We start from the raw sequence: 24856 nt of genomic DNA, 5'->3' as shown, positions 1-24856 counted from the left end.
TACGGCTAAAAACCTTTCTTTATAGTGTCACTTAAAATCCATTCAGGCGCTAATTCTGTCCAATTAACTGAGTTTCACCACATTCCTTGCATAGTTAGTGTCATGGAAAGCATCCAGCTGCAGAATGGATTAAGAATTTACAATTCTTCAGTGAGTTTTGTCAAGCGTACAGAATGTGGACTCCATGCTAGCACTCTACAGATATGAGAATGTCAACTATTTCATGTCTAGCACACTTAAAAAAGCAGCCACTTGTGAATCAGATCATTGTGAAAAACTGTGAAAGAAGTGAGCCCACTAGTACATGGCAACATCCTGGCACTGAGAGCAAACATCCAGCCGTCTACCTTCGAACTTGTTTTACTAGAACACTTTACACATATTGTTCAAGCTTGCAACACTGGCCCAATCAGAAGTGTTTCAAGATGCACGTGGCACGTTTTAATTATCCCTTTCACCGCTGCTTTTGCTTTTGATGCGCTATCTTGGTGCGCACAATTGCACACGCAGTGCCTGAAAGGGTTAGAGGGTCAGTTTACACTGGTGAAGTATTCTTTAAAAAATTATATTTTCATTGCAGTGGCAGAAAGATGTTGACAGCTAGTACCAGAGAAAAGGAAGGCTTTCCGTTTTCAAACATTGTGCCAGAACCTCGGTGCATATGAAGTCTTAGATTTTAAAGTAGATTCTCTTAACTGGGACATTTCAGCGCAGAAAAAGTTATCAAAACTTTCTAGATTAAGCCTTTGGTTTATTTTAGAATGCAATGAATTCCTTTTTTTGTGCACAGAAGCACATGCTGTTAAACATGCATTACATCAGCTATGGGAGGCTAGAGCGAGAACTTCAAAGGAGCGTCAGAAGCTGGCTTTCGTTCTTGGATATTTTCTAGCTAACCAGGCCTCGGCTCACAGTAAGTGTGACCTTTCCGGTCATACTTACTGTGACCTTCCTCGACATTCCACATGACATTCCTTGACTTTTCCAATTGACATTCCTCTTTAGTGTGGCTTTAAAGCTTTTAAAGCAATTTTAAAGCTTTGCCATATATACTTATTTATTATTTATTTATTTATTTATTTATTTATGAATACTGCAACCCTAACATAGGGTTTTGGCAGGGTGGATATACATTTGCTAGATTTGCAAATCGGCAAAACAAATAAATATAAAGCAGGTAAGGTATGTACAAGCTTTCAGACAAGACGACGGTTTGCAATAAACAGGCATAAGGGCATATAATGAAACGAGCACTACATTCAAGCTGATCACGAGTGGAGAATCACTACAGTGATTGAAATAAACAGCAGGAGCACATGTAATAGAATTCAGACACTCACTACTGGAGCAGTGCAGCAAAAAGGTTCACTTGTCTGTGCATTGCCTTTATTTTTGTGAAATAGCTGTGTAGACATCTCGCACTGTGTGTAGCTGCCTAGTTTGGTGTTTGCATTTTGGCATAGCTTGTCAACCGTGTCGCGCATAAGTATAAAAATTGCTGGTGATCAGTTGTTGCATATGCCATGGTAGTTTTAGCCTGTACTTAAACAAATGTGTGAAGATGCTGCTTTTGCTATATTACTATAAGCAATGTTCAATTAAACAAAAATGTATTTGCACCGTAGTGTGCAGTTGAGTTAAATGTTATCAACACCTCTTTTGTACAGCTAAATTTGGAGAAAAAATAACGAGGTCCACACTCCTTGTGCAGGCTTCTGTCTGAAGTTTTCGTTTGCTTCCATTTACTTACACATTAGAAAACATTAGTGCAAGATGCTTCATGGGAGAACCGAGACTATTATGAAGACCTCCTAATTTCAAGAAAGCTTTTTGCACAGCCATGACGATGTTTTAAGCCATGTCGCTTCCAAAACATGCCAAACCTTCCATATCCTAGTAGTATTCCCTCTTGAAGAACTTCACATAGACAGTGGCTTTGGATTTCCCCTTAAGTAGATTTGTAAGAAACTCCACGGGCATGCCCATTTGAGAAGTTCTTCCAGCATGAAGGTTTACTTACATGGCACATTAAAATATTACTTCAGTCAAACATCATTTCAACTAAGTAATCAAATCGACCAGCATTTAGGACGTCTTTCTCTGACAGAAAGGCCGTGCATGTACAGTTCACTAAAATTATATTTCACTTGAACAAAGGTGATAATAACTGGTGGGGTTTACAGTGATACATTCTTTAATGAATGCTGGGTATGTTTGACCCAAAATAATCAATACAGAGGCTATTACAGACACGGTTGTAATTAAAGTAGGCCTTCGGCTTGATTTCGAACACTTGCCCCGTATTCAGAAATGCATCTTAAGTTGAAGCTCATGCTTGACTTGATTAAAGTGACGCGTGGCGTGAACGTGTCCAGGACACTCGTAGCGTTTCCTCTGGCGCGTTCACGACAGGTGTCATTTAAAACAAGTCAAGCATGATCTTCAACTTATGATGCATTTCTGAATACGGAGGTTAGAGTTTAATGTGCAGCCAATTTTTGGTGTGCAAGCGTTATTGCATTTTGTCTCTGTCTGAAATAGTCTTCGTGCTGAAATGCCATAGCCACTAAGACGGGTCTTGAGCTATAAGACTATCCTGAGGTTCTGTGATGTTTGATGACGTAAGTGTTGCTAGTAGTCCCCTAAAAATGTGTGCAAAATTATGGCGACGTAGATACTGCATAGCATTCCCCACCGTACTCTCTTTGGATTGCCCCGTTTTCATTTGTATTATATTGGCTATACTGCCACTGTTTTTGATGTGACTCTTCAACTTAATCCTAGTGCCTTTTTAGCACTGCTACTATCATAAACATATTCCAACTAGCCAAGATTCCTTTCCCTTCACCCTAGTGGTTGCCTATTCCTTCCTCAGCACTTTTGCATCGACGTTGCATCAGTCAAGTCAGTCATCACTGTCTTCTTTCTGGTTGAGAGAGAGAGTTCATTTCTCATTGCATGACCACACCATCTCAGTCTTCGCTTTTGAATTTTTAAGGCAAAGGCCTTAGATCTTTATGTTTCAAGGTCGCGTTGTGAGGTACAGAAAGTCGCGTGACCCAAGGAAGGCCATAAGCGAACCAAAGCATGTCCAGCTGTGTATAAGGGTTGATTAATAATTAGCAAAGTTAATTAATGATTGATTAGTGATTGGATTAAGGAGGATTAAGGTGAATTACAGTAGGCTTTACAAGGCTGTCGCCTTGGCATATTTTAGGCGATAGCTTAGGACATCTGGAAATTTTTTAATCAGTCTAATTGAAAGTGGAAGTGAGTGCATGGGGGGAGGGTCACCCCTTTTTTGGGCATTGTGAGGTCACCGAAATGAGCTAAGAATTATTCACAAATTATGCAGGGTGCTAATTTTTTTAACGTAAACAGATTTAAAAAAAAATCGCTTGTGGCATATATAGCTTAAATTTTCTTGCTGAGCTGGATTACTCGAACAGGCTGATGTTATTAGACTCGAAATAAAAATGCGTAATTGACTAATTAATGAAATTCCACTAACCAACTTTTTAACTAATTACTAGGGGCGGGCGAACATTCAAAACGTTCTAATAGCGAACTGAATGATGTTTTAAATTAAATTATAGGGTTTTACGTGCCAAAACCAGTTCTGATTATGAGGCACGCCGTAGTGAGGGACTCCGGAAATTTGGACCACCTGGGGTTCTTTAGTGTGCACCTAAATCTAAGCACACGGGTGTTTTCGCATTTCGCCCCCATGAATGATGTTTTATTCGATTCGAGGTTCAAATTGAATAGTCACTATTCGTAAATATGGATATCTTTTGAAAAGTTCTTGAATACTTTAGAACGTCTTGGCAAATCAGGCATAAGTTGTAGCGAAAATATAATGAATTTTCCCTGCCGGCATAGTGTAGGCATCAAACATGAGAATTGATCCAGTGCAGCAGGCTACACCACCGAAAGAGCCAGACTTGAGTGGCTATACAACGATCATTTGCTCTCTCCGAAGAGCCCTGTGTATGCAAACAAACTGCTTATTTGTTCGTTGTGCTCCAACTTGTTCATAATTCCCTAAGGACGGTAAAAGACGTGCAAAAAAGACATAACTTTTATTTGCATGCAAATGAATTTGTTGATAACATAAAGCAAGACCAAAGTAAAAGTTTGTGTCAGAAAGGCAAAGTTTATTAGGCTTTATTTTTGTTTTTAACTGTAACAACGGTCAGCTGCACACAGGTTGGCTTCACTGCACATTTTGGCTGTTACTATTTACACGTTTCAACATAACGCGCTGTTCCACAAATTTGCTCTCACTCAAAGTAGCTCAGCTCTTGAATCTACCACGCTTTCTTTTCTTTTCAACACTACCCGAAGCGTTCAATCGTCCCACGGAGGATGCCCTTTTGAAGTAGACAGTTGGCAACACAATAAACAGGCACCTTACCTAATCTGGTGCTGTTTACAATAACCACAGAGCAGAGAACGAGCTCAAAGCGCCTTAAGGGCTGCGTGAGAAGTAAAATGGCACTGGACGAGTTGGGATCATCGTTCGTCTTTTTTGCAAGTGCGCATCACGAACTCAGCTCGTCTTAAACAATGCTCGAGTTAATTTACAATGATTCACAACGTGCAGTGTTATGACAGAAACTTGGCTAACTTTATGAATACTAGGATATGTGAACATCCGTTTTATATCAATTGTGAAAACGGCCACACACTGTTTGAAAACTACTTTTAAGGTATTTGATTCGATTCGCTTCCTTCTGGAACTATATTCGATTTGATCTCAAAAATTGGTACTTGCGTACCCCTATACTAATTAATTCAGTGCACGTATTGTAATGTATGAATTGAAGCCAGTGATTTCACAAGAGACAGCCACTTGGAATGAATTTTTAAACTATAGCACCAGTTTAGAGATAAACACAGTCAAACTTCCAATAAAAATGCACTGTTGTTCCACTTACTTTTTTAACAAAATGGTGTGTTTGTGCATTGAAGCTACAAAACTACTGGAACACGAATGCATTTTGAGTCACAAACTTTGGCAACGCATATCTCGAAACTGGGGTTATGCTCAGAATTCATTCCAAGTACTAGTAGATATAACTTTTTAAGTCACCCGCTGCAACTCGTAAATTTCAATATATGCCATAGCGTAATTAGTTTTAACGTTAATTAGCCGAATATTCATTTCTTGTACAAATAATGTCCGCCTCTGAGAGTAATCCAGCTCAAGTAGTAGAATTGTGCCAGAATGCCACAGACAATTTAAAAAAATAGTGTTGACAATATAAAAAAAGAAAATGTAAACTTAGGCCTCACTCAAGCTCAGACTCGCCAGCATCACGATAAGCTAGGCTCACTCAGGGCCAAACATCCCAAAAATCAGAGACTCGGGCACGCATATTCCCTCTGATTCACTCAGGTTAACGAAACCGCCAACTCATTCAGGCTGGACCCTGCTGGTCCAAACAAAAAGTTTCACTTGGCCGAAACCATGCGGACTCAGCCTTGCATGAAGTGTCGCGACTCAAAAACAATGAGTTATTTGCACAAGCTCACTAACTGGGGCTCACTATGACTCGGACGCACCTTAGGCTCGCTTTAGACCCACTTTGACTCACTGGCTCTATTTCAGGCTCAGTCTTATGAGTAGCTCTGAATCAGTGAGTTGACTCATGAGTTCGCTGATGTATGGGCTCAGTGAACGGTAGCAGACTGCTCATCCTACCCTTCGAAGGCTCAATCTACAGAGCGTAAAAATGAAAACATGCATAGGCTGGCCAAGAGGTGCTATTGCAGTTTGGGTACCTTACTAAAATATGCTGATATTGTCTGGTAGCTGGTAGGGAGGCCATGAAAATGGTACAATAATTTGAATAACGACAGACAAATGCCTGTATCAACACTTGCTAATGCCCGACATGTCCAGCCGAGCTCTGTCCATAGGTATGCGTGTTCCGAGGAGCACATGTGCTCCTACATTCTAACACGCCAGTGCCCAGTCAGATAAGACGCTTGACATAAGTGTCTCAAGATGAGCAACGGAATCGCTGACACGAAGTAGCACTGTATTCTGCTAAAAGCTATTTCCTGAGCCTGCTATAGGCATGTGTTACGGCGCTGCTTTTGGCACGCTAATTTTCATTGCTAGTTGCACATAGAATGATCACTTCTTCTTAGTTACTTTCAGTTCTGTGTGATGTAACATCCAGCATGGTACATCGCCTCAGTGAAGGGTATTCTGCTAACGTCACAGTACTGGAGGTCTTGATGCGCGACAGCCGACACACTGTAAAAATAATAATGCATGCTTGCACAAACATTTCTTTGATCACAAGCACATACCATCACTCATCTGGTAAACACCATTGTTGACTTTTGTTAATCTGACCCCGGAAGAACATGCGGAATTGGCTTGAACCCATCCAATGGCTGCTTTTTAGGACTTTTGAATACTCACACGAAAAAATAAGCTGAACTAGCCTGTGTCAAATGAATGAAAGTCAGCGTTATATTGTTGTTTGAAGTTCTTGTGCGTGTTAACTTGTACTTGTGCTGCCTTCTGCTAGTTTTTGGTTAACCTTCTTGGTAGAACAACTGTCCCCATCAAGCAATGATCCCAGGTTCGATTCCCGAGCCAAACAAATTTTTTTTTACTTTAACGTTTGCATTTTTGAGGGACTTGTGTAGGTTCCTTTTGTAGCATTCTGGTGCAGTCACATTGACAGTAAGTTTCACTTCTAGTAAACCACTTCACAAGAACAAAAAAGACAATGTTTGCAACGGAAACATGTTTATTACAAGTAAAATGAGTAAAAGCCACAGTCATTTGATTAACATGCCTTTGTTTGGCAAAAGAATTGGCTTTGCAGCAAGGTCATCACTTAGCTGCTACTTTTATATAATGACGTAACCTAACTGTTCAAGCAATGGCAAGGAACTTCTTGTCATGCTCTTGTCAGAAGCATTGAACAGACACAGTGAACAGACACAGCATAGGAACTGAAACAAAGAGCTAAAGCAACTTAGAATTCACCCCATTTCAAGAAAGAAGTACAACCAGACACACTATTGCACACTTTGTCAAACGCAGCTGTAACAAAATAGTTCTCGAAGATAGCCTATCACTATGTCTTGCTGGCACACAAATACAACTTCAATTTATCATTATTGAGTGCCGTTTCAGTTTTAATACCAACTTCTTTTGATTGTAATTTTTGCAAAGAAAAAATAAAAAGCTTTAAGGCACAGTGATGACAATTATATGTCATCACACTTATGACATATCACATTTAGCCATTTCTTACTTGGCCTACAGTATGACAAACATTTAATGCATGAAATGCTGTGCTTGATTGTGGCCCTGCATTATAAAGCCCAAGCACATGTCAGAAAATCTAACTGCCAGTGATGTACAGAAATGAGTAACCATTAAGAAAAAACTACTCAACAGCTCTCCGTGCCAACCTTTGGGTTGGCACGGAGAGCTGCAATACATTCAGCAATACATTCAGCTGCAATACATTCAGCAGCAGCCGTGGTAGTATGTCCACTGTACGAGATTGCTGGGATGATCAAGCAGTATCTATCCCCATGGGTCAAACTCTGGTGCCTTCAATTGCAGGCTGTGTGCTCGGCGAGGTTTGTTCCTACGTGGACTCGACCCAACAATGTTTTTTGATGCTCCCGCATAGTCGGTAGAACGCCTACCGGGCTTGCTTTGGGTGTCATTATCGTTGCTGCTACGCCTGAACAGAAGAGACTCCACGAGAGACGGTCGTCTCTTGACCTTCGCTTTCGCGTTCTTTGACGCAGACTGCTGCGATGCGTTTGCCTCGTTTTCCTTGCCACTGCTGAGCAATCGCTCGAAGGCACGCTTGAGCGATGACCTTCGCCGCAGCCTCTTCGGCGACGTCTGCGTGCCCTGCGACACCACTGGCGGCGAAAGTGGCTTGATCACTTGAAGGTGTTGGTGGTAGGGTGAGACAGTTGGTGTAATTATCCCGCCTTGCCCATTATGACAAAGTGGAGAGAGAGTCCACGTCGCGTGTGGGGCTGTAGGAGTTCTCGCGCTAGGTGTAGCCAAGGTTCCAGGACAGCTTACGCAACGGCCCGCTGTGGGCGACGCCGTGTGTGAAGTTATCGCGCTTCGAGCAACCTGCTGCGGCTGCGAAGATAAGATGCTACGCGGCGTCGACGAAGGAGTTATCGCGGGTGGCGTTGGTATCGCGAACGGTTTTCCGTGTTGCACTCTGCATGGCCGCTTCGACAGCACGGGTCGCGTGTTCGTCGCTGCTGCTTCCGCGGGCGAATCTAGCGAATCCGTCTTCAACCGCTTGGGGGGCGCCTGCACGTCTTGCTGCTCGTCGGCCGGCGCGTCGCCGGCGATCGCTTCGCGGTAGGACCAACTGCGACGCAGTCTTTTCTTGATCGCCGCCGCGCTGACGATAGCGAAGTTTCTCGGCGATCCCAACTTGCGAGGGGACGACTTGGCGCCGCATCGCGTCGGGTTGAGCGGACTCAACTTCGCGGCCAGCTGAGGTCGTGCCCAGCAGCTGGGCTGAGGTCTCTCGGTTGACACTGGCGAGCGCTGCGGCGTTCGAGCGCGGCACTCGAGTCGACTTCTCGCTTGCGCCGCGTCGCAGTAGCCCCATCGCCTGAAGCTCCTCGGAGGCGTAGGCTGCCGGGGTTCGGGCGCCGCCGAAAGCACCGGGTCGCCGGGCTGCTGCGCCGTTTGGCACTTCGACTCGCGAACGAGGTTCGTCTCGAGAACACGTCGTCGCAAATCGTAACGTGGCGTCAATGCGTTCCTCGCACGCCCGCTGACACATTGGCGAAGAAGCAGAGCTTTGCGAGTGGCGTCTAACCTGCTGAGCCGTTCTCGACGGGCATCGTGAGCAGTGGGGGACGGCGTGGTCGGCTGGCGATCCGGTGGCGTGCGACAGTTCGAAAGACGATGGCCGGTAGCCGCGGCTGGAGATGCGATGTTTTCTCTCCTTTGCATATCGTGGGTCGCGCAGCAAGGTTCGGACTTGTGGTTCCGGCACGCCTAGTTACGACGCGTCAAACAGGCGTCAAATGCGCGCAGAGCACGACCGTTTCGAAGTTTGCAAACTTCGCGCTGTTCAAGGCTATCGACCAATGGCGCAGCACCATTCAGCCGCAAAAAAGAAACAGAAAAATGAGAAAAGGCTCTGGTATGCGCGTCCCGCCCGCTGACCGGTTCTCGGCGTGTGTACCGTGTGCATGCATATGTGTTCTCTCCCGTGTGCACAGATGATTCTCCAGCGGTATTTCGTTTGACTCGAGCCAGTGCTCTGGGAACAGCTATAAATGCTGAATTCATGTAAACATGAAATAAATAACATAAGTCTACGGTAAGTGCACGCCGCCGAAGAGCGTTTTCTGCTTCGGAAGTTTACGTTTGTTTCAAGGCACACCCGCACATATTCATAACAAATAATAGTGAAAATGTAAAAAAAAATGTGGAACGCTTCACGATTTTGCGTGTCATCCTTGCGCAGGGGCCATGCTAATCTTCTCTGTATCGTTCCAATTTTAGTATATGTACTTTGGAAGTACACTAGACCATCTTTTGATTCACTATATATAGCCACAACTTTCGTCCTTGCACATGGTACCGGGTTACGGCCGCACACGAATTGCATTTATGAAAACATATTGCAGGTTAGAACATTTTTGTGCAGTGCACCAATTTTATTATTTATTCACATCTATCTTTAGTTAAAAATTTAACTGTAATGAATATACTTTTCACGAGTGAAGAAACTGAAAAGAAAGTGTGCGATTGATGACTTTATAAGTACGTGAAACTACGCACGTCATTGTAAATCTGTGTTTAGATAAGGACACTGTTTTTGCATGTTGCCGCTACATGGCAGCACCGCATTAAGGGCTGCTTTTAACTGCTTGGTGTTTGGAGGCTTTTCTTAAAAGCAATTATGCGCGTTCCGTGAAAGGCATTAATTAAAGACATAATAAAATGTTCATTCGATCTGCTGGCCACGCAGATTGAGCCCTCCCACTTTCCATCATCAACATGAGCCTTTGTACACGTGCTGCCACCTTTTGTGGAAAAATTTTTCTGTAAAATTGTTAATCTTTGTTGCCCAACTACTTTACTTATTCCATAGTGCGCAAATATTCGGGCAGATGGCGCTTTCCATGTCAATATGCGACGTTGTCGTAGAACAACATAGTCGATTCCTTGTTTTTTGGCTGAGCTAATGAAGATCTTGCATTACAAGTACACGTGAAATGTCAATTATTAGATAGTGCTTCACGTAAAATTAAATAATATTTTTTGTCTTACTTACATTAGTGAGAAAACTGGTGGACGTCACCGGCCCGAATGGGTGAAGCGCTTTCGCGCCTATAAATAAAGTACGCCCATTGCTTGTCGTATATTGTGGTGTCCGATGAAGATTACAGCTGGAATTACCGTATGATCAGTAATGATTATAATTTGTTTGCTGAGGATGCCTAGACATTTTACGGGGAATGGCCTTCTTTTACAATTTTACTCCGAAGTGCCATGTCGTGGTGCGCGACAAATGAAGTGGCTTCAGAGCAGTTGATAAGTTTCTTTTTTTTTTACACAACTTGCTACGCTGAAAACTTGATCCTAAAAAGCTGTCGGAACCTGTATTTACTCATTGTATGGTGGTAGCGCTACTGGCACTAGGAATGAAGAAAGTAGAAATATGACATGTGCGCTTTTCCTGCTTTCTACAATCACGTTACCAGAGAGAGAGAGAGAGAGAGAGAAAACATTTATTTGGTCCAACGAGGTCGTTGCTCTTGAGGTCGAGCGAGTGGTGTCCTCATTCCAGGACGCCACTGGCCATGGCATAGAATAAAGAACCAACTTGCCATGGCTGCTCGACGTAGACCAGAACCAGTTGGTCTCGGTAGAGTGTACTAGTCTAGTACACTCTAGTCTCGGTAGAACGTATTCTGATCCAAACCTGTGTTTAGTGCTTATCTAAACACCACCAGAGACAAAGCACGCCAGACCACACACAGCGTTGTTTTTTATTCCTCGCTGTTTCATTTCCAGCCCAACGAGCTAATTATTGCTAATACATCATCAAAACCGGAACGTCCGGAACATCAAACCGGAACATCGCGGAAGGTAGTGACCCACTTTCAAGAAAGTAGCGATTCTTCATTTTGCCAGCTAAAAGACCGGTACCAACGGTAGCACCACAAAAACCGAAAGGCCAAAACCGAAACGAACTCCAGTCGTCTACTGAATCCAGTTTACCCTAGCCTAGCCGAGCCAAGGTGGGTAAGCTGTGATGTCGCTGGTGAAAGGCGGGGACGCGTTTCATCGCATGAACTTTCTGTATCAGGTGTTGTGTTTGTCTTCATCTTCGAGCTGCTGAAACGTGGAGCGATCTGTTCCTCGCCGCTTTCAGATATTCTTGCGCCTCTTACTTGACGTTGATTGTAATTTACTCGCAGGTTGCGAGCAAAGTTTTGGAGCAGGATCCGTCAGCCGGCAAGCTTGCGTCGTTCTACGGTCATGTGCTGCACATGATATCTCGACGCGTTCAGGCCAAACTGTGAGTGCTTAGAGTCGTTTTGCGTGCGTGATAACGATGGTGCTGTCCTTGGTCTCGAAATCGTTTCATGTGCTTGCCCGCTATTCGTCCCGAGTGGTTGTCAAGGCGTAGCAAGTCATGCGTTCGCGCTAGTTGGTGACAGAGAAGTTGGCGAGCGTGTTTTGTTTAAACTGGGGTTGCATACGAAGGTCTTCCGAAGAACAAATTAGAGACTTGCTGTGCTGCTTTCCCGTCATTATGAGGAATGTTGGTGGCGCGGAATTATGGGGTTCAAGAAAGCACATTCCGATTTTTTCTAAGGAATGTCGGTTGAGGAACAAACTATACTGACAGCGTGATTTGTGAGCGAAATTATGTGGTTCAAATAAAAAGCATTTCCATCTTTCTATTGTTTCCTTAAAAAACTAGAAAGAAAACGAAAAACACACACTCTCTCACTTTACAGAGGCTAGTAAGAAGCGAACTGGGCACTGTTGCAAATTCTATTTAAATCGTTAAGAGCTTTGCATCTTTCTGCAGTGACCCCAGCATAAAACGCAGTCTGTGCAAGAAATGTAGCGTCCTCCTCTGTCCTGGAGTCACCTGCACAGAGCGCCTGAGAGGTGAGTGGCCGTATACATAGACTGTGTTCCAATTCTTTCCATCATCGTAGACAGTTGACTTTGACGTCTACGAAGACAGCCAAGACAGCTTCAAGGACAAGTAATGGAACGCGTTTCGAGCAGTCTGGAAGACGGATGGATGGATGGATGGATGAGGCTGAACCCTTTATATCGGGCGGTGGCATACGCCACCTAGCATATTTTGTACTTTGTGGTGGGTGAAATTTCACCCCTGCCTTGATTTTAGCCACCAATCAGAGTGGTGAATCAGCCACCAATCAGTCACGACGCTTCCGCGACGTGACGCCACCTCGCGGCGACAAAAACAATGTTGAGAAAAGCACACATTAGTTCTGTATTTTAAGTATTTTCGCCTGCGAACCTATGAAAAACATGATGCGACTTACATTAAGGTCCACGTTTTTGTTTGCGCAGACAACCTTCCCGTCGAGTTTCTAAGCGCCCTGCTCAGTCGCCATCTTGTTTAGACAGGAAAGTAGCCTGCATCATTCTTGAATTCGATGCTGTCTTTGCGATGTTGTCTACTTTGACATCATTGTGAGAATTGGAACGAGACTTAAGATGGCCGCCGTCCACTTAGCTGTCTTAGCGTCCATTTAACTGTCTAAGGCGAGTATTGGAACACACCCATAGTAATAAAACACCAGGAAATGAAGCATTTCCTCGCAGAACACATTACAGGAAAAATCTGCTTTGGCCAAACATTGATGTGGGGCACGAACTTACGTCAGAGACACCCACAAAAAAAAAAGTGACGTTTCTTTAAAAAAAAAGTTGTCGCAGTTTCACCTGAAAGGCGAAGCATCAATTGCAATAGCAAACTTGTAGAGAGCTATACGGAGTAATGATATTAGCTTTATCAGCTGTATAAACTTGGACATGCAGCAGCATCGGCAACACGCAGAACTGTTGTCGACGCCATCAGCGTTTTGCCCGCGTTCGCTCAAAATGCGTGCGGCGTTGGTGACTGTTGCCGGAGCCTCTGATATAAATAGGCACTGCGTGCCGCAGCTAAACGTCGCCTCCCTTCCCTCCCCCTCCCCCACGGCCTCTCGCTCGTCGGAAGAAGGCGCGTTTGCTCTACATACATGGTGATTGTGAAGGAGAACAGAGACGCCTACTTCTGCAGCCCTTAAGCGAGCACAGCGCAGAACGCGCGTTTGTTCTCCGCTGTGCGTTCACTCCCCGTGAAAGACGCGCCCCTCGCGCCCTTTCACTCGCACATACAGCGTTCGGCGCGCGGCGACGATTTCTTCTCCAAATGACGTCATACGGAACCTCACGGCGACGGCGACGCCGACGGCAGAAATCTGCTTTTGAGTGTCCATATAATTGCTATCGCAATAAAATGCAACCTTATTTTGCAGATGAGCGTATATCTGCTGTCTTCCTTGGTAGTCTCGATTTCTTCAGTTTGTGAACATCGCTTTGGGTTATTTCATGGCAAAGAAAAACATAAAATAAGTGAAACTTTTGCGTAGTAAAGCTACGAGTCATTCACTTCCGAGCTGTTCAGCTTTCTTAGCTTACTCACTCAGGCTTATTGGTGTTTTTTGATTAACTTGTTATTAAAAGGACACTGAAGAGAAAAAATAGCTTGAGCTGTATTAGTATATTGCCCATCTACAATACTGACCAAACTGCTCTTGCCGTGAAAGCAGGCTTGGTAAGCTAAAAAGATGCAAGAACGAAAGACTGATGACGGTGTTGCTGGTGAACTTGCCACACCAGCTCGTCCTGACGTTGCGAGTTTTGATGGTGCCTCCTTGGGTCTAGTTAATCTTTTATCGGCTAAGATGGACTACATTGCATTTCAAAAGAGCTAGAAACTGTTTGGCTGGTTTCCAATGCTTTTGCCAATTCGCAATGGGCCAAATACGAAGTACTCTCAATTTCGTCATGTCGGGGTGGGGTGGGGGGGGGGGGGGCAGTCATGTACCAGGACGTCGGAGATCAATTAAAAAGCAAAACATTGACTTTAATTTTCTCTTCTAATGATCAACATCTCACGGTCCAAAGAGTGAAGATGGAGCTTCGACACAATACTTTATCATTCTGAAATTGATTTCGTGTTTCTCTTTAGTGTCCCTTTAAGAGTTGGAACATCTTATCGAGGTTCAAAACTTTGGCCAGAATTTGTTGCAGCGCATGTCTTGTCATTGCAATATACTTACCCGACAGCCAGTGCTTGCCATCCCTCTTACCAAAGTGCACAAGTTCCCTGATGCATTCGTTACGCTAGGCAGTGCTAGAAGCACCACACTGCTAGATAGCCATCTCCATTGCTAAACAGTGAAGCTAGATACTCATTTTGCCAGAGAGACTCACCTGTTGCGGTAGCCCATCGGTTACTGTTTTGCACTGCTGAGCTTGAACTTGCGGGCTCAATCCCAGCCGCATTTCGATGGAGGCAAAATGCAAAAACCCTTGTGTACTTAGATTTAGGCGCACATATGCTCTGAACCGTAATCAAAAGTTTAATTGTTTATTAATGAACTCTGGACGGTCAAAATAAGTCTGGATTGCCCCACTACAGTGTGCCTCGTGATCAGATCGTGGTTTTGGTGCGTTAAACATGAGAATTTAACTGTCTTGCTGTAGAGGCCTATTGCTGAATGCAGATCCGTTGTTGCAGCCTCAGCTCGACGTGGTCAACGCCTCGTCGTCACCTGCCTTCAGTGCGGCACGATCAAGCGGTTTCCTACCAAGCGGGGCTACCAGTTGTGGTACGACAAGGCGGAAGCGCTCGGCAACCAAGCCATTGCTGCCTGCTAAAGATAGTGCTGCTTTGACTGCCAACCAAGATTCAACGGGCAAGGCAACACCGACAGCCAGTGTAACAAACTAGGTAAGTCTGTGGTGTGCTGCTTGCAAACACGCTGAATGTGCAGTGTTTACAGCAATGTCGACTGTAAGCCTGCCTGCCATCGCTTTGTTACGCCTGCTTCTGCTGGTCTTGGCTGGCCTGCACGCAGCAGAAGCATTACAGCTCAAAACAGGAGTTTCCTAATGAAATTACTCCAGGATAAAACTGGCACTGCAGGTCGTTTAATCACTGTGGCAATAATTAGTAATACATGGACCTGTATATGATTTGGTATGGTGCATTCTTGAGGAAGCAGATTGAAGCTTCTCCTGTTGTTCTTTGTGGTTCAGTTATTTGCGAGATCTGGATGGCTGTTGGGCACCAGCAATCACTGTGTGGGTGACTATTTGAGATCTTTTAAAGAGTTGTCTTTATTTGCAATGTTCCAAAAAAAAAAGGTACGACAACAGAAATTGTAGTGTATATGAGGCTAACCATTGCCTTACAGCAAACTTGAGATGACGATATTAGGTCGAAACAAGCGAACACAGGGTTACCTGAAGCGGAAAGCACGAAGTTCAGGCAAACCCATGTACTACCGGTCATTCCCATGTTGAAGGGATTGCTTGCTTAGGCGGTGCACGTGGGCACTAGTGCCACATTTCCCTCTGGTGTTTTTACTGTGAAACTCAGTGACTGAAGAGAGAGATACGAAAGAAAGGAGAAAGGCAGGGAGGTAAGCCGGAATGGAAAATCCAGTTTGGATGCCCTGTGCTGGTGCACAGGGGAGCAGGGGTAGAAAGATAGGAAAGAAATAGAGCGTTCATGAAATCTTAACTGTTCACAATCACTGCAGTATGCGATTACAACACAGGATCATGTGCAGCACAATGAACATGGCTGAAGGCCAAAGCTGTTTGTGTTGGTTTGTTGGCCTTAAAGGGCAACTCTGGAAATTTTTCCATCTCAACGGATGCTGATGAAATTCGCTGGGTATGTTCCTCTGAAGACTTCCGTTATGTCCTCAAGACAGCAGGTTGGAGAGTTGCACAGATTTTTTACAAATTAATTTAATTAACGGCCTCGAACACCCTTCCTTACCTCCTCCTCAGTTACAGGCCACATTGTTTATGACGTCAGGAGTGTTCCACGCAGAGCATGCCGGGATCATGCAGACGACAGCGACGAGAGCTTGCAGAAGTCGACGATCATGAGCTATAGTGCTTAGCGCGAGAAGTTGCTGTCGCGAGAAGTTGCGTCCCCTGTGGACGGGCAAGTGATGGGGGCTGGCAAGCGGTGTTGCATTGTTGGCTGCACGAACTTCAGCTCTTGCCAACCGCAAACAGGTTGAGCCGATGCCGATCACGTTCAGCCGAGGTTAAGCCTATCACAGTCGTCGAGTGTGCGTCTGCAGCTGGCGTATCCGAGCGACTGATCTGAAGCTAATTAAGACATTTGGATGAAGAAAACTGCTTCAGTAGTTCAGTTTTGGCCATACAGTATTGAAATAAACCATTCCTCATTTCGTACAGTGCACACGCAAAAAGGTAGAAGCGACAACACGACGCGCAGTCAACATCCGTACGTTGCCGTTCTTGAAGGCGGCCAGTCGCACTCGCCGGCGCTTCCCTAAATTAAATGTGACTACGTACATGGGTGTATTTTTTTTTTACCTATTACTATGCTGACTCATTATTTAGCTTACGAGGTGCACTGTTTGCCTCGTATCTCAAATGGGCTGCAAGTGGAGGCCCCTTCGATACAGCAGCGTAAACAGCCGCCTCGTTCAGCAGCCAGCGGTGTCAATTACTGGAATCAGCGTTTCCGCGAGAAAACTATGCGTTCTCTAAATGAGCGATCATATGCGCAATGTCCTAATATAGGTTTACTTTACGGGACACTAATTGTGTGCATGAAGGGAATACGAAGAATGATAAGTAGGCGGCATAACAACGCTCTCGTACGAACAGCGAGCGGGAAGTATGTATGGTCTCCTGCTCGCTGTTTTCGAAAGTGTGTGGTCACTCACATCAGCGCAACCCAGAGTGATGCAACGGTGCTTACATGCACAAAATCTGCGTGTTTTTATATGTTCTGACATTAACTGATGGTCACCGATGGGCGGCTAGCATCATATCCCAAGTGAACGACGAGTGGTGGCTGTACCTGCCCATGTAAACAAATGCACCGGATCGGTGCTTTGGACTGTCAGCTGCGTTCTCGCGGGATACAAATGCGCGAAGTCGTGCTCCACATCTTGCTGTGAGCATGTGAAGCACTTCTCTGAGAAGAGGTAAAACACCTGAAAAAGCAAGCAGCACGTACAGTATCAGTAATTAGGGCTACCCTCGGTCTTCATGTTGCAGCGCGATATGTTGCGCATGGGCGCTGGCTCTCATGGTGGTGGGTCGAATGCAAACGGCGATTCGTGGCTATGGAATTAATCAGAATCATAGCTGTCACTGTTTGATAGATCCGAAGAGCTGGTGCAGCTGACATTGTCACCTGAAGGTTCGGCGCGGTCACGAATCAGCTGAGCCGGTTTCACTGGCATGCCTTGCGCGCCTTCCCAATGAGGGAATACTTGTGACGTCACACATACAGGTTTGCTCGGTTGCTTGGCCAGGTTTCGGTTTCGTTTTTGCACTTTCTTGCTTATTTAAAATTATTTTCGAATTTGCGGAACAATTGTACTATCAGATGCGTGACAGGGGGGTCTTGGGAACCTAAGAGAGAGAGATAAATGAGATGCGAAAGGCAGGGAGGTTAACCGGAAGGTAGATATCCAGTTTGCTACCATACACTGGGGAAGGGGTAAGGGGAGACAGGAAGATAAAGAAAAATATTCCATTACCTTGACATGGTCAAAAAATCGCCAGAGTTGCCCTTTAAGAATTGCACCAATGCCTTTGACGCATACAGCCGCGATGGCTTATGAGGTCAGCATTCGAAAAAGGTCTATTCTGACAATGGTCTGTCATCAGTGCGAGCGATTGTCTCTGCACATTGTGATGATGACACAGAACGTGTTTCAAGGTTCTATGGCTGAAATTGATCAAATGAGAACAGGGCAAAGTATGAAGGAAATCTCCTGGTAGGACAACTACAAAGATGACAATCCTGTAACCACATTACTGATGTCTTTCTTTGTAGTTGCGTTACACTCTTGATCTTACTTTTTCTCTGACGTGCATAAACTAGCTCAGCAGTGTTTGTGTCAATGAGAACACGGTTCCTGTTTGTGCTGAATCATTGTGTAAGCGTGGAATACCATTTATAGAAGTACTGGCGGGGTGCTAAAAATGGCAGCCACATTGTTGGCGCTCTTTTCTACTGCCCATAGTGCGGCAAAAGATTGGCTCCCGAAATTGGTTTCCATTACTCTGAAGGAGTCTTCCAAGTATTCGTTGGAGGTGTCCATGAAAGCAATCATAGTTTTATAAACATAGCAAGAGGATAAGGGTTTGTGCAAATGCATAATTATTGCGAATTGTTGCATACATAACACAATATTTTGTTTGAAAATTCTTAACTTGCAAAGTGACAAAGCCGTTTAAAGCCAGAAGGAGGAAGTTTGTGCAAATCCCGTGTACCGCCCGTCATTCACATGCTGGCTGAAGTGCCATACTCGCAGCGCTGGTAAGCACTAGTGCCCGATTTCACTCGTAATTCTTGTAGGAAACCATGGCTGGAGCAATGTTGATGCCATTTATTGATGACTTATAGTGATTGGCAGCAGAATGCTCCTGCTATTGTTTCACAATGTAAAGTAGTATGCTACAGTCGAATCTCGATAATTCGAACTCGAAGGGGCCCGAAAATTTGTTCGAATTAAGAGAAGTTCGAATTAACGGAAGGACATATTTTTGAAGTATTCGAGCACCATAGCAAGATGAACAAACGGTGCGAGTTGTGAAATTTCGCTGCGCGCAAGCGCATAGCGAGTTGCGTCCCACGCCGGCCCACGTTCGGTTCCCGATAACGGCAGAAAAAGAAACTTCAGGGAGTGGACGGCGCCAACATGGCGACGGGCGCACGCGCGGAGACCGTCGAAGGTGAGGGAGGAAGGCGGCAGGAAAGCGGATTTGGCCTCGGCAACTCCGCCGCTTCGGTGGCTCCCCTCGCCCTCTTTTTCAACTCCCTCGCAGCTTCCACACCTTCAACTATCTCCGTGCACGCCCGCTGGCACCGCCGCGAGTCATGCCGCGAGCGGCAAGTTGGCGCGCGTCAACGCCTTGCCGCGAGTCCACCGTGGCACTCGCGTTAAGATCTCCCGCGCTCTCGGAACGCGCAAGCAACACCGCGAGCGCTCGTTGTTTCATGCGAGAGACGACGATCGTCAATTGAAAACCCGGCGCGGACTGGCGGCGGTCCGGTTGGCGTATTTCTATTTGCGCCCTCGTACAGCGCTCGACCGCTAGCGCCCCGCTGCACCGCTCGCGCGTACGCTTGCCGGCGTGGGCAGTTCGTTGGCCGGACTGGGCCTCCGCCGCTGCATGAAGGGGTCTCCCAAGCTTTTGCTCTATGGCAGTGTCGGAGCAATGGCGGTCGGAGGCGCCGCCGCATGCGTTATTCGGCGCGCTGCTGAGAGTATTGTCGGTCCGCGGTGTGTTTGAATTAACCGTCGCAAATGCTTTCGCGTTCGAATTACTGAGCGTTTTCGCCCATTGAAATACCCATAACTTTGACGGGACCAGAGCGTCAGTTCGAATAAACCGGCAGTTCGAATTAAGCGTGTTCGAATTAACGAGATTCGACTGTAGTTGGTTATCCATGACCTGAAGGCCATAGCGCACAGGCAGACGAGGATGGAGAAAGTTGCAACAGATAAATGCTTGTGTCTGTTTCACCCTACTTTGTCTGGTTTTGCATTGTAGTCTTCAATATTGCCATTGCAATGTGCAGGGGTGGGACTCCTGCGCCAATTGCGGATTTTTGATACAGACGCAAATTCCTGCGCCAAACACAGAAGATTGACCGAAATTGCGCCACGCTGCGCCAGAACGGCTTCACCATTGGCCGCTAACAGCGAGCGGATTCGTTCCTCGAAAAAGAGTACAGCCATTCACATTACGCACACCGCTCGATGGCACCTTCCGCAGAGTTTCTCGCAATTTTCGCGCGTATAACACTGGACCACTGAACTATTCAGCGCTTCCGGCAAGTGGCAGGCGCGCGCGCGGCCACTGCCAGCTGTTGTCGCTGCTGTCGGAACGGCTAGGGCGGCTGTGTTTAGAGTACTAGAATACGGTTTAGTGGGCCGAGCACCGCAGCGCTCCCTAGCTGAAGTGCAAAACAACAAAAAGTAGGCTGAGAAGCGCTGTGAGCGAACTAGATATTTCGGAGGCACGCGCTGCAGCGGGTGAAGCGTGCGGGCATCTGTGTCCCCAAGGCCGGTATAACATAAAACTATTCCAATCTGTTTTTATGCCCATATGGGCGAGGCGTGAGCCATTTTGACCTATCACGAAGGGCTAATGGCGGATTTGGAATAAAACATCACAGCAACGCCCGAAAGGCGAAGCATCGATTGCGATAGCAAATTAGTAGACAGCTATAAGCAGCAAGAATAGTACTTATATCGGCCGTATAAACTTGGAAACTTGTGTTCACTCACTAAATTAACAAGCATGGTGTCACGTGCGCACAAGCAAACATGAACACATCTGACTCGATTACCGCAGAAAATTGCTGTGAAAACGCTGGAGTGGGCAAGTGCGGCAGCAGCAGCGAGCGAATTCACCTTTGTGCTGCCTCGCTTCAACGCGAACTAAGCGGCGGCGAAAAACAGCGCACACGAAGCTATCAACACTTGCACTATGTCCCTATCGCAGATCGCTTTCAAGATAGGGCCCGCGTGGCCGTGCCATACGCAGCAGCCGCCGGAGCAGAATGACTCCCCCCCCCCCCCCTCCGGTGCCTTGCGCGCGATAGAAGACGGCGCGCTTAGTCCCCGCTTTCCTCCCTCGCACACGTGAGATTGAGCTGCCATTGTCGGCTCACCCTTGTTGGCTCATTCTAACACTTTCACTCGCACATACAGTCGCGCAGCGATGATTTTATCGCCCCTGGACTTTATATGGAACGTCACGGCGAAGGCGACGCCAGAAATATGCCTGGAGTGTCTATATCATTGCTATCGCAACAAAAACAGATTGGAATTCTTTTACATTATCCTAGCCCAGGGTTGATTGCGGCTCTCTTCGTCTGCGGTGACATATGGTGACACAGAAATTGATCGCATAATTTGAGAATATTTTCCGCTATAGTCATGAGCGTAGGCGCGGAAATATATAGTTTGATCGTAGTGAAACCGATGTTTCTGGCTTTATAGGAAAGCATGCGCCGAGCCCCCGCTCGACCCACTCTTCCATATTTCTATAGCTACGAAGTGCGCTTCCACTACGAGCTTCCTGTTGGTTTATTCTGTGTTTCGTCGTGGTTTCGAATTGCGTTGCCGTATTCCATTATTCCACAAAAATTCAGATAGGCCTGCTCCAAACTGCTTTCAATGAAAATTTTATCTGTTCCAAATTGCTCCTAAATGAAATTTAGTCTGCTCCAAGCTGCTCCAAAATGCTATTTTGTCTGCTCCAAACTGCTCCAAAATGCATTTTGACCTGCTCCAGAAATTGCGCCAAAATGACTTTGGACAGTCCCACCCCTGAATGCGGTCGATGCGATTTCAGTCGCTGCCACTCCCTACCTGGAGAATGCTGCAGGTTGTGTGATGTCTTTTTTTGGAAAGATCGTAGTCTCACCTTTGCCAGGCATCGTATTTTTGAATAATTTGTTTCTGGCAACACTTTCACTTTGGCATGAAGCAACATCTGGCACTGACACTTTAGTGTACTGGCTGTTTCCTTGCTGAGATTAAAGAAAGATTCTGTACATCTTGGACATATTAGGCAGCATTATGTTACTATCAATCACCTTGAGCAAGTGCAACTATATTTGTGGTGACGAAAATTTGTGGTTGCTTAGGAAAAAGGAAACGTTGCTCCACCATGGTGCTCCTATTAGCCAATTAGCTAGTCATATGACTCTAAAGTACATGTTTACAAGATGCTAGTGCCACAGCTTGGTATAAGTTGTGTGAAACATGTTGCATGCCAAAGAGAACTCCTTAGTTCTTTGTCTTTGCTGCCTGTCATGTAGATGCTCTTGACAATATTTGACAAGGCATTCTTTTCCATGGATGCGTACAGCAAGTACAGCATTAGACATTTTTGTCACGGGGTCAGGTCGTAAACTTTAAAATTGGCTTTTTTATTGAGCGTAAATATCTGAAAAAGAGAGTTGATGTAAAGGGGAGGGGGGGGGGACTGCAATATATCTGCATTCTGCATTTCAGAGAGTGCACTTCGTAAAAATTATATAGCAGTTTATGCTAATACAGTAAACCTTCGTTGTAATGAAGTAATCTGGACGGGAAATTGACTTTCTTATGAACAGTATTTCTCTCAAAGCAAATAAGCTAAGAGAGTCACAGGAACGTGAGAACATGAAAAAACTTCAGATAAAGCGATATCTTAAATAAAGTGATTTCATTATTATAATGATGGTTTACTGTACATTGTCTACTTTTGAAAACATTCAAAACCATTTGTTAATAAATCGTTATTTACGATCAACATCACACTCAGAGATTTGATATGTGTCAAATGACATCGAATAGGCCTCGGATAAGCTCAAAATACATGTTGAATATACAGCACACATAGCATCAGTTTGAATACTTTATAAGATGAACCGTGGCTTCCCACTCTTCCACCTGTTCGTGACCAGGTCAGGCTTTTTCAAACAGGCTTCATGCGCTGAGAAGTGAACGGGCCATCAGAGCGGTTTGACAGCTGATCAGAGACTAGTACCAAATGCTATCTGTCCTCCTATTTGCCTAATGTTGCTGATTTGGACCTGCTAGGCATCTTTGGCTTCTGACCTGATCGCCCTGTAATTGGCTCTGTCGATGACATTTCGGCCTTCCCTTGGCCCTTGGTCTTCACTGAGCTGTCGAATTGCTTGGTTTTGGATCAGGGCTTAGCCTGTGCAATACCGTCGGGTTGCTTGGTTTTGGATCAGGGCTTGGCCTGGGCAGTGCTGTCGGATTGCTTGGTTTTGGATCAGGCCTTGGCCTGTGCAGCGTCGTCGGATTGCTTGGTTTTGGAACTGGGCTTGGCCTGGGCAGTACTTTCGGATTGCTTGGCTTTGGATCAGGTCTCAGCCTGTGCAGTGTCATCGGATTGCTTGGTTTTTGATCAGGTCTCAGCCTGTGCAGTGCTGTTGGATTGCTTTGTTGTGGCTTCGGGCTTGGCTTCAGGCTTGGCCTTGCCGCTCGCCTTAGCTTTGGACTTTTCGCCTGGTCATTCTGTGGAAGACGTGGAATCCCTCTTGTCAGGAGCCTTTGGATCAGGCTTCCCACCTCCTGATGAGACAGCTTGACTGGATTTTGCCTCTGAAATGCGAGAAATGGGTTTTTGTTCACGATGTTAGCACCTGCTGGTACTAATTTGTTTTAGGTGCTTGTTTAGAAGTACAGGTGGGACTTGTCTCCCAATGTCTCCCCGTATGGAGACGCAACTTACTTTTGAATGTTCCGACTAGTGATGACAAGGAAAAACATTGCACATAGCTCTGGATGTAAACAAAATCTGCAGCTAAATGCAGACAATAGAGAGCTTTTGCTTGTCCACTCCTTGCGGAAATATAGGGTTGCGATGAACATGGATGGGCAGTTAATGCTGGTAGCGACACCTTGTGACAACATGCGAGACCGTACGTTGTTGATTGCACTGCTACCAATATTTTACACCTGCAGCTAAGTAGAATATGGTAGTTATAATAACTCTGTCTCCTCTTTGGTTAAAATGTGTGCTACTAGATGGTGTCACCAGCCTAGCTGCTTACATCTAGTATACCCTCGGTCAATCAGCATTCCGTTAACGGTAATTACATGTACAGACAAGCCAAAACCCTTTAATGTCATTAGTCATATTAGTATGGAAAGTTAATGCAAAACAGTCATACTTGAATTAAGTGCTCTAGCAGGTTTGATGAGAACTTTGACATGTTGCTGTGTATCATTGCTATTAATAAGGGTTTTTGTTGTCAGAAGGCCTTTTACTCAATAATAATTAGTGCAGCGATACTTTAGCCACAGGTCGACAAAATAAACGAAACTCACTCAGACTCGCTCACAAAATATATTTTTTGCATAAGGATCACTCGGACTCAGACTTCCAATAAAATCAGACTAAGCCAGGTTCACTCGGACTCGGTCTCCCCAATATTATACTCAGCCAGGCTCACCCGGACTCGTCAATATTCTGCTCAGCTGGGCTCACTCGGACTCGCCAATATTCTGCTCAGCCAGGCTCACTCGGACTCGCCAGTATTCTGCTCAGCCGGGCTCCCTCGGACTCGCCAATATTCTGCTCAACCGGGCTCACTCGGACTCGCCAGTATTCTGCTCAGCCGGGCTCACTCGGACTCACCAATATTCTGCTCAACCGCGCTCACTCGGACTCGCCAGTATTCTGCTCAGCCGGGCTCACCAAAATCTGGGCTCACTCGGACTCGCCAATATTCTGCTCAACTGGGCTCACTAGGACTCGCCAGTATTCTGCTCAGCCGGGCTCACTCAGACTCTCCAGTATTCTGCTCAACCGGGCTCACTCGGACTCGCCAGTATTCAGCTCAGCCGGGCTCACTCGGACTCGCCAGTATTCTGCTCAGCCGGGCTCACTTGGACTCGTTAGTATTCTGTTCAACCGGGCTCACTCAGACTCACCAAAATTCTATCCAGCTGGGCTCACTCAAACTCATCAAATTTTTACTCAGCCAGGCTCACTCAAACTCAT

At 45.7% G+C, this 24856-nt stretch overlaps 3 protein-coding genes and 1 non-coding gene across 5 annotated transcripts in view; 1 reads left to right on the top strand and 3 right to left on the bottom strand.

The window, feature by feature from the left end:
* Positions 1-6755: 6755 nt before the first annotated feature.
* On the bottom strand, positions 6756-9521 carry LOC119454025 (serine/arginine repetitive matrix protein 1-like). Its single transcript, XM_049667613.1, has one exon. It carries the CDS (start codon positions 8981-8983, stop codon positions 7565-7567), a length of 1419 nt encoding a protein of 472 aa, XP_049523570.1. The 5' UTR covers positions 8984-9521; the 3' UTR covers positions 6756-7564.
* On the bottom strand, positions 9459-9561 carry LOC119454688 (U6 spliceosomal RNA). Its single transcript, XR_005192620.1, has one exon. It is a non-coding gene; the product is annotated as a U6 spliceosomal RNA (small nuclear RNA).
* A 5338-nt stretch (positions 9562-14899) lies between these two features.
* Positions 14900-24856, top strand: part of LOC119453173 (uncharacterized) — a 70100-nt gene continuing 60143 nt past the window's right edge. The window contains exon 1 of the mRNA XM_049667609.1: positions 14900-15038. The gene's annotated coding sequence lies outside the window, so the exon portion shown is untranslated. The remainder of the gene's footprint in view (positions 15039-24856) is intronic.
* The window catches only part of LOC119453175 (methionine-R-sulfoxide reductase B1-like), a 36075-nt gene continuing 33942 nt past the window's right edge, over positions 22724-24856 (bottom strand). For both annotated transcript variants that reach the window (XR_007467013.1, XM_049667612.1), the window contains one exon: positions 22724-23451. Coding sequence is in view for 1 of the 2 variants with exons in the window: in XM_049667612.1 (XP_049523569.1) it covers positions 23360-23451 (92 nt within the window). In the remaining variant the exon portion in view is untranslated. The remainder of the gene's footprint in view (positions 23452-24856) is intronic.

This window comes from Dermacentor silvarum, chromosome 5 (genome assembly GCF_013339745.2).
Source record: "Dermacentor silvarum isolate Dsil-2018 chromosome 5, BIME_Dsil_1.4, whole genome shotgun sequence".
Classification (NCBI taxonomy): domain Eukaryota; kingdom Metazoa; phylum Arthropoda; class Arachnida; order Ixodida; family Ixodidae; genus Dermacentor; species Dermacentor silvarum.
Note: the sequence above shows the minus strand (reverse complement) of the source record. Positions and strands in the feature narration are given on the sequence as shown.